The sequence below is a fragment of the Scyliorhinus canicula genome, chromosome 7 (genome assembly GCF_902713615.1).
Source record: "Scyliorhinus canicula chromosome 7, sScyCan1.1, whole genome shotgun sequence".
Lineage (NCBI taxonomy): Eukaryota > Metazoa > Chordata > Chondrichthyes > Carcharhiniformes > Scyliorhinidae > Scyliorhinus > Scyliorhinus canicula.
The window spans coordinates 73,727,902-73,741,893 of NC_052152.1; the positions used below are offsets into that span (position 1 = coordinate 73,727,902).

The window sequence follows — 13,992 nt, forward strand, 5'->3', positions numbered from 1 at the left end:
CTGCAGGAACTCACCAAGGTTCCTTCGAGAGCACTTTCCAAACCCAGAACTACTACCATCTAGAAGGACAAGAGCAGCAAATACCTGGGAACACCATCATCTGAAGGTTCCCCTCCAAGTCAGTCACCATACACCCACTTGGAAATATATCGCCGTTCCTTCACTGTCACTGGGTCAAAATCCTGGAACTCCGGGACTTCCGGTGATGGGGATGTCCTGAGAAGTCGCACATAAGATTGCTCTCCTCCCACAAACCCGAAAATAGGCACTTTCACCTGAAATAGTCCACTATTACAAAGGGAAAAACATCCCCATACCTCAACCAACAGGAACACGAAGAGAAGTACTGAACGACAGCCACTCCAGAGGCCGCGTAGTAACTGCAAGAGGAACTACAAGGAGAAGCAAATGGCTGAGCCGGCAGAAGCATGAGGCGGCGAAACCCGGGTCTCGCCAGGGTGAGGAGGACCAACACACGGTTGGTTGCAACGCAGGAGAGTCTGAAGGGGAAAAAAAAAATCAAAGACCAGGAAAACCAACCAAGGTGCCAAAACATGCAAATTGAATGAAAATGAATGAAAATCGCTTATTGTCACAAGTAGGCTTCAAATGAAGTTACTGTCAAAAGCCCCTAGTCGCCACATTCCGGCACCTGTTCGGGGAGGCTGGTATGTCAATTGAACCGTGCTGCTGGCCTGCCTTGGTCTGCTTTCAAAGCCAGCAATTTAGCCCAGTGCTAAGCCAGCCCCGAATTGTGAGCCTGTCGAAAGGGATGGAAGGTAGGAACCTCACGGACTGTGTCCCAAATGCCAGACAATTTGGTGGGAAGGGATAGCTTTCCAACCCGCCAGAAATAGTCAGAGCCGGGGAACAGCCGGGGGTAATAAATCGCTGAAATGCACCAGTACCAAGACCAAGAAAGAATCCTGCGCTGGGCGAGGCGAACAAAGAACTGGAACTGGGAAGGTCACCGAATCAGGATCTACCAGTACATTGGGGCTGACCTGGCCAACCACAGGGCAGAATTCAACAGGGCGAAAGCAGCCATGTACAAGAGCTGTGTAAAGTTTGGGATGCTGTACCCGCCAAACTCTGGATCACATTCCAGGACAGGGAGCACTCTTCGCGGACTCTGTGGACGCGGACAAGTTTGTCCTGGAGAACAGGCTGGAGAAACGGCAACAGGGACAGCAGTGAAGAGATCATCTGAACAGACTTTATTTGTTTATTCACTAAATGTTAGCCAACTTGATGAACGCTTTGTGCGGGACTACACTGCCTCGTCCTGGGGGCGAGAGATGAAATAGAAGGAAAGAAAGATAGAGGACAGCGCAGCGCAGCAAAGGGTGAGGGGAACGGCAGGTAGGGAGCGTAAAGAATGGGCGACAGGAGGACACAACAAACCCCGGGAGGGGGGGCGGGGTGTGGCACCACACTAGCGGGGAAGCTAGCATTGGGAAACGTGAAGGAAAGAGGGGCCGCCGCGCATTTTCCACAAGGGAGAAAATCCTGGGGGGGTGGGGGGGCGGAATACCATAATAAGAACATAGGAACAAAATTGCAAGGGCATTAAGCTGGCTGAGACAGGCCATATGTGGCGACTCGGAACACAAGACACTGCAAGCAGCCACTTTGGAGGGTCCCTGAACAAAGGGAAACCCCGGAATGCAAGGGCTCACTCACATGGCGTACACACAGTTGGGGGCCATGTTGGGTGGCCTCTGGGCAAAGGGAAACTCCGAAACGCAGGGGCCTCGCTTCATGGTGAAAACGGTGACCGAGTCCATTTTAGATGGCTCCCTAACAAAGGGAAACACTGGAGTGCAGGGGCGCATCCACCAGCTAAGTATGGCTCAGCCCGCAGGAGGAGAGGGACAAAAGCCCCTCATCGGGATAGTCACCTGGAATGTCAGGGGCCTTAACGGCCCAGGAAAAAAGATCCAGAGTCTTAGGCCACCTGAAAAGTTTGAAAGCCGACATAGTCTTCCTTCAAGAGACGCACCTGAGGGAGAAGGACCTACTGCGGGTAAGGAAGGGCTGTGTGGGACAGACCTACCATTCCTGCTGTGGTACGAGGGCCAGGGGGGGTAGCAATACTGATAAATAAGAGGACTGTGTTTACGGTGACAAGAGTGGTTCCGGACCCAGGGGGACGGTACGTCACAGTCAGGGGTGTCCTCGACAGGTTGTCCTGGTCAATATGTACACTCCTAACTGGAAAGTCACGGAAATCCCCGACAGAGACACGCACTGACTAATCATGTGGGGTGGAGATACCAGGTTCGATCCCGGCTCTGGGTCACTGTCCGTGTGGAGTTTGCACATTCTCCCCGTGTTTGCGTGGGTTTCGCCCTCACAACCCAAAGATGTGCAGGGTAGGTGGATTGGCCTCGGTAAATTGCCCCCTAATTGGAAAAAATGAATTGGGTACTCTAAATTTTTTTTTAAAAGAAAAACAAATGTGGGGTGGGGATGGTATTTAACTGTGTACAGGACCCACAGACAGACAGGCCAATTCCCAAAACATGAAAGACCCCCAACATGGCAAAATAACTCGGCATATTCACGGAGCAGATGGGAGGAAACCCACACAGACCACGGGGAGACACCCTCCATGGCAGTTGGGCACGGCCCTCCTGGTCAATAAGGCTTTCTGTGAGAAAATATCACAGGCCATATACAGGTATATTACTTATTCATCCACCCAGGGGAGGAGGAGATCTCCTCCTTCTCCTCAGGTACACATAATATATTCACGAATCAACTCCTTAGTGGGGAAATCGGTGCTTCCGCGATTGTAATCTCAGACCAAGCTCCACATTATATGGATGAGAGGTTGGAGACGGGCCATGCCCAATAATAATCTTTATTAGTGAAACAAGTAAGCTTACATTAATACTGCAATGAAGTTACTGTGAAAATCCTCTAGTTGCCACATTCCAGCATTTGTTCGGGTACACAGAGGGAAAATTCGGAATGTTCAATTCACCTAACAGCACATCTTTCGGGACTTGAAGGAAACCGGAGTGCCCGGAGAAAACCTATGCAGAGACAGGGAGACACCCTCCATGGGGGTTGGACAGTCATCCTGGTCAATAAGGCTTTCTGCAAGAAAACATCACAGGCCATACACAAGTATATCACTAATAACCAGAATGGGGAGGTCTCACCCTCCATGATCAGAGAGGCACTGAAGGCTGTGATCAGGGGTGAAACTACTGCTTACAAAGCATGAAGAGATAGGGAATGGAAGGTGGTTAGGGAGCAGCTAGTCGACTCCATACTGGAAGTAGACCGGCGGTACTCTGAGACTCTGACCATAGAGCTCCGGACAGAGAGGAAAAAGCTACTAATGGACTTTGACCTGCTCTCCAGAAGAAAAGCATACCAGTCGTGGGGGAGGACAGGAAACCAGGAATGGAAGCACCACTCGAGCTGGGAGAAGTCATGGAGAGCGTCAAGTCCATGCAGGCGGGGAAGGCGCCAGAATCAGACGGATTCCAAGCAGATTTCTACAAAAGATTTGCGACGCACTGGCCCCACACATTCACAGACTCTCTGACCCACGCTAGCACAAGCCTCAATCTTGCTGAGAGCCAAGAAAGACAAAGATCCAACAGAATGCAGGTCCTACAGACCCATCTTGCTCCGATATGTGGACGTGAAAGTACTGGCCAAGATCCTAGCCAAAAGGCTGGAGGACTGCATACCAGAGATAGTAGCAGAAAAACCAAACAGGCTTTGTCAAGGATAGACAGCTAACGTCGAACATCAGGCACCTGCTGAGCGTAATCAAGACCCCAGCTGAGGAGAGGACACCTGAGGTGATCATCTCCCTGGGCCCAGAAAAGGCCTTTTTCGACAGAGTCAAATGGAAGTACCTCAAGAGGGGTACTGGAGCGGTTCGGACTTCGTACGGACAAATACCACCAGCTCTAAGTACATCCAGCTGCACAGAGGCACAAGGCAGGGATGCCCATTGTCCCCACTGCTGTTCGCCCTAAAGGTCGAGCCACTGGCATTCGCGCTCAGGTCAGGAAAGAAGTGGAATGGGAGAACTTAAATCTGTGGCAGCATGAAGTGTAATAATGGCCCCATCCAGGGAGGGAACACCTGAAGTGATCGTCTCCCTAGACGCAGAAAAGGCCTTCGACAGGAGTCGAATGGAAGTGCCTCATTGAGATAATGGATTGGTGTGAACTAGGGACAGGGTTCACCTCGTGGGTGAAACTCCTGTACAACACCCTCAAGGTGAGCGCTCGGACCAACACCACCAGCTCTGAATACTTCCAGCTTCACAGAGGCACAAGGCAGAGATGCCCACTAGCCCCGCTCTTGTTCACCCTGGCAATCAAACCCCTGGTAATCAAACCCTTGGCGATCGCTCAGCGAGATGCTAAAGACTGGAAGGGCATCCGAAGAGGAGGCAGAGAGCACAGAGTCTCAGTGCGGATGACCTTGTCTTCTACATCTTGGACCCACAGATCTACCTGAAAGTAATCATAAAGTTCCTGGATGGGTTTGGGGCCTTCTCGGGCCACAAACACAAGCCAAGCGAGACATTCCCGGTGAACCCGAATGGGGGAAGGACAGAACTGGGTGTCTACAAGTAAATCCTCCTACCTGGGGATTCAGATAACCCATGGCTGGATCGGATCCATAAATGTTATCTGGCCAGTCTGGCGGAGTGAGTAAAAACGGACCGACAGAGTTGGGATGCACTCCCACTTTTCCTGGTGGGGAGGGTGCAGACAATCAAAATGAACATGCGGCAGAGGTTCCTCTTCCAGTTCAGATCCATACCAATCTTCATCTCCAAGGCCTTTTTCCAAGGGATAGACAAATTGATCATGGGATTTGTGTGATACTTGGATCCCCAAGTCTACACTGCAAAGGGGGAAAAAATGGGCAGCCTGGCCCTTCCGAACCTGCAATACTACCACTGGGCAGCCACAGCGGAAAGAGTGAGGGAACGGATAGAGAACCGAACATAGAATGAGCGAGGCTGGAGGAGTCTTCCTGCAACGGCCCTCGCCACGGCAGCGCTCCTATCCTCGTCAGCAAATACACATCCTGCCCAGTGGTGGTAGCCACATTGAGGACATGGAACCAAATGAGACAACATTTTGGTTTAGCCGAGATGTCCTCCATGGCCCCATCTGCGGTAACCACAGGTTCCCGTCAGCCATGCTTGACGCCACCTTTAACAAGTGGAGACAGGACGGAGGACGGCAGTGGTCAGGGACTTTTACATGGGGGACAGACTCACGACTCACGACAGCTACCGAAAGGACAGGAGCACCGACACCTACAAAACAAACACTTCCTCCGCAAAGAGATGACGAGGTACTCCACTTTACTGGAGGAACTACTGTGCATGGACAGCAAGAAAGGGAACTGTGGAGACATCTGTGCACGACTGCTGGAAAGGTCAAGGACGCCATTGGATGGAGCTAGGCACAAATGAGAGGACAACCCCAGGACAGAAGTGGGTTGGGGACTCTGGGACTCCACCTCCTCCTGCGCAAGGCTAAACCTCATGCAGTTTAGAGTGGTGCACAGAGCCCACCTAACCAGAACCCAAATGAACAGGTTCAGGGTAAATGTGAACAGTGCCAGGGGACATGGCCAACGACATACACATGTTCTGGGCCTGCCCCAGACTTGCCGGGTTCTGGACAGCCTTCTTCAAGGCGATGCCCAAAGTTGTGGTGGTGAGGGTGGAGCCGTGCCCGAGAGTGGCAGTCTTCGGGGTTTTGGACCAGCCAGGACTACATATGGGGTAGAGGGCCGATGTCCTGACTTTTGCTTCCTTAAATCGCATGCTGGCTGGCGATCAGCAGCACCACCCACAGCTGCAAACTGGCTGGCAGACCTGTCGGAATTTCTCCACCTGGAGAAGATTGTAATGTTCTCTACACGTACGGATGGGAGGACTTTGTAGCTGAAGTGCTAAATACAAATAACTATGGTTAACTCTTATTAATCACGGTCAACTCAGGAGCTGCTCGATATGCAACTGTGCTTGTTGTCCAGATCTGTGTTGTCCAAGAGATTACATCCCATCTCCATGAGGACTGTCTTCTAGTGACCTACTCCTGTCACCACGCCATCTGTGGTCGGTCGGATGCTGGAATCTCAGTCTATGCATACGGCGCCTATCCTAACTTACAATTCGGTTATTAAATTATAAACAAATGATATTCTACATATCATTACAAAGATCAAGTACACCATCCGAGGGTCAGACGAGGGCTTCCACAAAGCTTGGGGGCTATTCATCAGCCCTTTCCAAGACATGGTCAAAGCCAATAGTGATTAGGAAGAAAGGGGGGAGGGGGGACCGATGACGGCAGGCAAGAGCACACAAAGCAGAGGAACTGGGGGGGCACAAGGAAGAAACCATGGGGAATATCAGAGAGACGCATGGGAAAAAGAGGGAGGAGGAGAGGGGATTGGATTGGATTGGTCTATTGTCACGTGTACAGTGAAAAGTTTTTTTCTGCGAGCACCTCAACAGATCATTAAGTAAGTACATGAAAAGAAAAGGAAATAAAAGAAGATACATAATAGGCAGGGGCAGAGGCAGGGCATTTTAATTTAACACAAATAAACACATTTTGATGAGTGCTTGCTCCAGCAGCCGAGGAACCAGTTTGTAAATAACTGAAAATGGCTTTAAAGAAATGACAGAGCAATTTGTTAGTTATATTGTGGTCAATTGCTTAACATTTTCAAAAGAATTATCTTCAAAAGATTTTTATAATGTTTGCATTCCTGTAAATATTTTTAGAGCCTCTTCAAAGACTGACAAGTGAATATAATTAGCGGAAACACACCATGCTGATTAATTCAAAAGGAGATGTTGCCAGTTTGTTCGCTGGTGTTGACTTCCCATGTGATGTTTTCTAAACCAGCTCTCAGCAAATTCAATTTGCAATGAGTGACTTGTGCTTTAAAATTCTGCAATCCACTACGCTGGCTCGGCCCATTTCTGTCGGATTTTACCAAAACGAATAGCAAAATTCCAGGCCAAGGTCCTCCAGAGATGTACATGAACTTTATTTGTCCTAATTATATCAGGTTTGACTCTCCAACAAAGCACATTTCTTTTAATGCAGACATAACCATCTTTTGGAAAATGTGCTTAATACGCAGACAGGGCAATTGTAGGTTTATTTAGTAGCTGAACATCATTACAAGAAGCATCTAAATCAGAATAGATCATTGTGAGCACCCGAGAGAAAAAATACATAATGTAGTTGAAGCAATTCTCCACAGTACAGTTTCTAGTAGATCTAGTTCTACAGCCAGCTACCATCCGTCTCACATATAAGTTGACCCTCCCATCAATTCACAGTGGATGTGGCACCTAGTAGAGTTGGAAAACAAATTGAATTGAATGCTGACTATTCCATGTATGGTCAGTATTGCTCACAAGCAGACTGGAATGCTGGGAGCTTCAGGGGTGCTTGGAGATTGTGAGCCATAAAGAAGCAAGAAAAGTCCAAGTTGCTGAGTGCACCCCGCAGAATGAGTTACAACAGCATCCACCTTCACATACAAATAAACCCTTGCAACTTTTCAATTCCAAAATAATATTGTGTAGCGTATATACAATGAGATCAAATTTGCTCACCGTTACTCCCTTTGTAATTTCAGTAGGAATCTGACTAAACAAACTGAATCACCAATGGGACCTAAATACCTCCTGAAGTTCAGTAGGTCATATAATCAAACGATTAATGAAATGCATAATTATTTTTGAGAATCTAGCACTGTAACCTCTTGCACTATTGCAATATTATGAAAAATATAAATTACAGAAGATGTTATTCACTCTTCAACAGTGTTCTATTATGTGACCATCTTGGTGACCAGAGCTACCAACTTCTAATCATAGAATCCCTACTGTGCAAGAGGAAGTAATTCGGCCCATCGAGTCTACACTGACCGTGCGAAAGAGCACCCTACCCCAAGAAGCACAATCCCCCGCCTTAATCCAGTAACCCCATACCTAACCTTGGGACACGAATGGCTGGCACACTAGCACAGTGGTTAGCACTGTTGCTTCACGGCACCAGGGACCTGGGTTTAATTCCCGACTTGGGTCACTGTGTGCTTGTCTGCACGTTATCCCCATGTCTGCGTGGGTTTCCTCCAGGTACTCCAGCTTCCTCTCCCAAGACATACTTGTTAGGTGAATTGGACATTCTGAATTCTCCCTCAGTGTACCCGAACAGGCGCCTCCACCCAGACAGACACCCAAGGTCAAAATCAAACCCGGTGCTGTGATGCAGCAGTGCTAACCACTGTGCCATCCCCATCATATCAACAGGCACATCCAAGAATGTGCGTTGCAGGAGCAGGATCAGACAAAATGGTCACCAAGCTAATTAAGAACAAGTAACCAAAACCTTGGGCATAGGTGTAGTTTAAGAGACGTTTGCTGTAGTATGCCTTTAAGGGTTAGAAACATACCATCACTCAAAGGGAAGTGTGTCATATGATCCAATCTCAGTTTCACTTTGGCCTGTGAGCAGAACACATCACTGATAGCTCTGCTGCAGAGGTCTTCAAATTTTATACCTTTGTATAAATACTCTCATGAACCTCATCTTAATAAATGAACCTACAATGTATTTACCTTTCACACCTTGGGTCTGAGTGATTTCACACCTTATGAGTGATTGGTGCCTTTATACTATAATAAAAATGGCGGCGAACGGGAGAGGGAATAATTTCAAACTTCAGGGGACTGAACACCAGAAGACCCAGCCTCTGATAGGAGGAGGATGAAGCCAGGATGCATAAGGAAGCCATCAATGGAGGAGTCGTCAGAAGACTGACGGAGGTTACAAAGATAGTGAGGGGAGAGGCATTGGAGGGATTTTAATATAGGATGCGATTTTTATCTTCTCAATCTGGTCAGCACAGACAGGAGGCGGTGAGTACATATATAATAGCTAATAGAACTAGAAAGTTTAACCCAAAACACCATGACCACAGCTTTCAACATGGTTGCCAAATTTTCTGATGAAATAGAAATAGGAAGCTTTGCACTGTGTAACTAGGTATGTGAGCATTTAACTGAAACAGCCACGAAGCACAGTGGTTACAAAAATCAGTAGAATAATTGGGAGGAGGATTGGGCATGTTTATCATTTGAAAAGGATCAGAAGCCTACAGATTCAGACCCAAGGTGTGAAAGGAAGAAGAACGCAAATCCATGGTAAATCACAACTGTAAGGAGCTGGATGAACCTAATTATCTAGAACACATGCCACATAAGCTCCTGGTTAAATAAGCAAAAGCAACTTTTACTGGTTAAGTCTGCCCACATGTACTCTTAATGTAGAGTTACAATCACAGTGTGAAGTGTTCCCTTAATGTTTTTTTTTTACATTTTCAAGCATAAATGTTAAGCTAACTAATTGCAAAGCACGTATATCATAACATATATATGACTAATACTTATTTGAATAATTCCTGATGACTTTTGAGTTTTCTAGAACAAACCGTGTTTATTGAATTCCTTGAATATTGTTAGTTAGTGGAAACACTGAGGAATATAAGTAATATCATCCACTACCACGAGTGATCTGCAAAACTGAAGGCACTAAAGAATGGAACCATAGCCAGTCTACCTTTGTTGAAGTGAATCAAAAGAATGAAGGTGTAGTTAGGAGATTTTAGAAGAAACACTACTGTGTGACCCCAGCAGAAATAGTGGTGGAAGCAGAATCATTAATTTTAAAAAGGGAAGTAGATAAATATTTCGAAAGGAATAAGCGTACGGAAAAAGGGCAAATATTCCTTCACTGCTGCAATGGACAAAATTATCTCTTTCAATACTGTAGTGTTTCTCGACAAATTATCTTAATGTGGGGAATAAACTATGTGGCAAACTTTATTTCATGTGGTTTACAAACACCCAAATCCATCTGAACTTAAATATTCTATACTTCCTATCAAACGTGGATAACTTCACATACTCAAATTATACATATGCTATGTTCTGAACTGATCTATATCTCTTTGCAACCACTTTACATTCTCCCCACACTCAAATACTCCTCCAACACTCAATTAGTATTGTATCAGCAAATCTGGATATGTTACACTAGAACATCTCATCTAAGTCGTTGATGATTGTAGATTATTAAAAGCTGCCAAGCACTAAGAGTTACACCCTGCCATGCCAAAAATGACCATTTCCTCTCACTCTCTGCCCATTGACTAATTTTTAATCCATGTCAATATATTACCCACTGCCAGGAGTCCGTAGCTAGTACAACATGCCAATTGATCCTTCAACGTATCGTCCTGGAAAACAGTTCTGAATGTATTCCATGAACTCATCTTCCAAGTTAGATTTGCCAATTTATTTTACCAAGTATATACAAATATTAAAGATCTTGATAACCTGTACTCTGCCCAACACAATAATTGTAGTTTGGGAGTCTGTTAGCTCCTCCCGTCATTGTTTTCTGCCCTTAACAAACTAAAAGATCTAACTAAGAAAGATAGAATTTAGGTCCTGATGTTCTAGGTCAATACCATTTATCAGGCTACCGACCTCCTTTGCCCACTTGTTCATTTTCTATAAGAGGCAAGGACATTGGAATCTTTATTTGTAAAATCTTCTAACCTTGTCTAACCATGTGCTGATAATCACTAATGGATCAGATATACAGTGCATTAATTTGTCTACTTTGATATATAGCACCTTTAATTTGAACCTTTTTCCTTTATTTTGGTGGGGCCTTGGTCAATCCTGCCCCCATTAGCATCTTTAAACTCTTGTCCCTACCTGACACCATGCTTAAATGTTACCCACCACTTTACAGTCTTAAATTGTATGTTCAGATGAATCATTAGCTGAACCCTTGATAACATGATAGCCCAAATTGTGTCAATATGCAGCATTTCATTACTTAACCTCAACGTGACAAAATATTGATCATTCTTATTCCTCTGCCAAACAAAAACCCAAACAATTTCACTGACCTACAAAAAAAGTCCTTTAGCAGACTGAGATAAGCCAGAAAGAGCCGAGATTTATGCCAACCAAGGACAAGCAAAACTTTGAATAACAAACTCTTATAAATCAATACTCTCACAGCTACTACAGTACTGTACTACTCCAAGATAGTATGAAAATATGTATTTCTCTCTCATGCTAGCTGCTTGAATTAAGCAATGAAAGTGAATCGGAAATTCTAAGTTTATACTATGATTGTTAATTACTTCTCGATTTCTGCAAATACATCTGATGTGTGTGTTTTCATTTCGACAAACAATGACTTACATTCGACATCTCATTTCATGCAATTTCCAGCTGGTCCTCAAGAAACCATCAGTAACGTTGTTTTCACTTGTTTCCGGTCACATCCAAACAATTGTACAAATTGTGAACACATGCCTCTTGTTGATGATTGTACTCTTGGCGCCCCCATTCCCACCAGTGTTACTGTTACCAATACAGCAACGTAACTGGCCAGCCCATGAACTCACTCTAGACCAGTTAGTTACTAGTGTACAAATCAACAGACTCAACTACCAACAAAATTAAATATCTAGGGTAACCAGCTCTACTTACACCATAAGTGTTATTTCCTTTCGAAAAAGAGTGAAAAATCAGGGCTAAACGGGCAAATAAAAGAACCTGAAACAAAACGTCATTTAGCAAAGTATTTTGTTAACTTTCCACGTTTTCTCCAATAACACACTCCGCCGCTAAGTGATTTAAAGTCTTCGCGCAGTTGACACTTGGGATTGCACTTTTAAAATATATACATCTTAAACCGTACCTTCCAAACAAATGATCCAAAGACAAACACTCCACAGGTTCCACTCAGCGCGTTTCAGCACCATCTCAGGACACGGCGTCGGGAAGCAGGAATTGACCCTGGGAGTTACAGCCCTGCCTCTGGTCAAGCAAGAGCAGAGTGTTGAGCCGGGTTGCAAAGTGCTGCTGCCGAGAGGCTTTCTCCCAGTTAGTTTCACAGGGGTTTGCAGCCGTGCCCAGTGCCGGCAATGAGCTCCCACGGCACAGCCTCACACAGCGATTGATTGACAGCCGCCTCCGGGCACCCAGCAACAAACAAGCCTCACGCACTCTTCATCACTGCGCCCTCTGCGGATCCCAGGGCTAGCTACTGTCTGCAATTGGTGAATGTGTCTCAATAATGTGTCGCATAAAAATGCACCCTGTACAGACATATTGCAGTCATAATTCCTACATATTGGAGGCATAGGAAATTTTCCAAAAGCTTGGCGGACTGAATTATAATTTTGTTCACGTGCACTCAGGTTATTGCAGGAAAAAGAAAATGTAATTTTACAGGATGAGTTATTAACAATAACTGACATTTGTATGGTACTGTTTAACGAAATGAAACATCCCAAGGTGCTTCCCAGGATCGTTATAAAGCAAAGTAGGACACTGGGTCACGTAAGGGCGTATTACATCCAATCACCAAAAAACGTAGGTGTTCAGGAGTGTAGAAAAGTGAGGTAGAGAGGGGAGAGCATATGGCGCTTGGACAACCGAAGGAAAGGCCACCAGTGAGGGAACGATTAAAATCGAGGAATGACATGGAGACCAGAATTCTCTCCCGAAGGTTTGTGGGGTTGAAAGAGAATAGGAGGGGTAAGAACATTGGAGTGATGCGAATGTGATGATAGGTAGACTATCATCTGTACATATTACAAGGTCATCACCATCATGGTAGCACAGCGATTAGCAAAGTTTCTTCACAGCTCCAGGGTCCCAGGTTTGATTCCTGGCTTGGGTCACGGTCCATGCGGAGTTTGCATGCTCTCCCCGTGTGTGCGTGGGTTACCTCCAGGTGCTCCGGTTTCCTCCCACAGTCCAACGATGTGCAGGTTAGGTGGATTGGTCATGGACTAAATTGCCCTTATGTTAGATGTGGTTGCTGCGTTACAGGAATAGGGTGGAAGTATGGGCTTAAGCAGGGTGCTCTTTCCAAGAGCCGGTGCAGATTTGATGGGCCAAAATGGCCACCTTCCGCACTGTAAAAATGTTTTTATTATAAATTTTTTATATTGGGTTTTTGAACAAAGTATACTTGCCGTTATGTACACAGAATAAGACATATATATATATATATATAGAAGAGAAGAGCACACACAAACATACCAAAAAAACAAACAAAAAATAAAATAAAATAACTGGTAGGGTATGCACCAGCTCAACAGCAGCAACTCTGTACAATTGGTAATATTATTTTTAACACATAAGTAGGCATCTATTTGTGTGGGGGGTGGGGGGAACTGGGGAGGTAGATATACATTTGGGTGCCAGAGAAACAATTATAGGGGGCAATACAGGAATGGATCCGGTGTTGGTGTTGTTACTTGCTTCTCCCAAATAGATTTCGCTGCGTTATCATCTCGGCTTCGCCTCCGCCTCAGCCGTCTTTCGTCCGGATTTTCCTTGATCTCTGTCCCTCTAGATGCCAAGTTTGTTATCGTTTCCCGTGCCCTCCTTCCGGCTATCATTCCCCTGCCCCCCCCCCCCACCTTTCTGGTTCCCCTCTATTGTTCCCTGTCTCAGCATTCTTCTCGCCCCCCCCCCCCCCCCATCTCCTGTGGTTCACCTTTGTTTCCTCTTAGGTTTAGCTGCCCCCCCCTCCCCCGGTCTCTCCCTCCCTCTCATGCCTTGGCTACTGTCCCCGATTCTTGGCTACCTGGCTATTCTTCTGCTTGTTCGTTGGCCACAAACAGGTCCCGGAACAATTGGGTGAATGGCTCCCACGTTCTGTGGAAGCCGTCGTCTGACCCTCGGATGGCGAATTTGATTTTCTCCATTTGGAGAGATTCCGAGAGGACGGACAGCCAGTCTGCAGCTTTGGGTGGTGCTGCTGACTGCCAGCCTAACAGCATTTAACAGCGGGCGATCAGGGAGGCAAAGGCAAGGGTGTCTGCCCTCCTCCCCAGGAATAGATCTGGCTGGTCTGATACCCC

General features: G+C 46.1%; 1 protein-coding gene across 2 annotated transcripts in view; it reads right to left on the bottom strand.

The window, feature by feature from the left end:
- The window catches only part of igsf11 (immunoglobulin superfamily member 11), a 261,451-nt gene extending 249,339 nt beyond the window's left edge, over nucleotides 1–12,112 (bottom strand). Inside the window, exon 1 of one of the 2 annotated variants that reach the window (XM_038802223.1) lies at nucleotides 11,814–12,112. In XM_038802223.1, coding sequence (XP_038658151.1) covers nucleotides 11,814–11,877 — 64 coding nt within the window. In that variant the 5' untranslated portion in view covers nucleotides 11,878–12,112. Of the gene's footprint in view, nucleotides 1–11,311; nucleotides 11,480–11,813 lie in introns of those variants that run through there. The other variant, XM_038802224.1, reaches the window with a different exon arrangement.
- Between the last annotated feature and the right edge of the window lie 1,880 nt (nucleotides 12,113–13,992).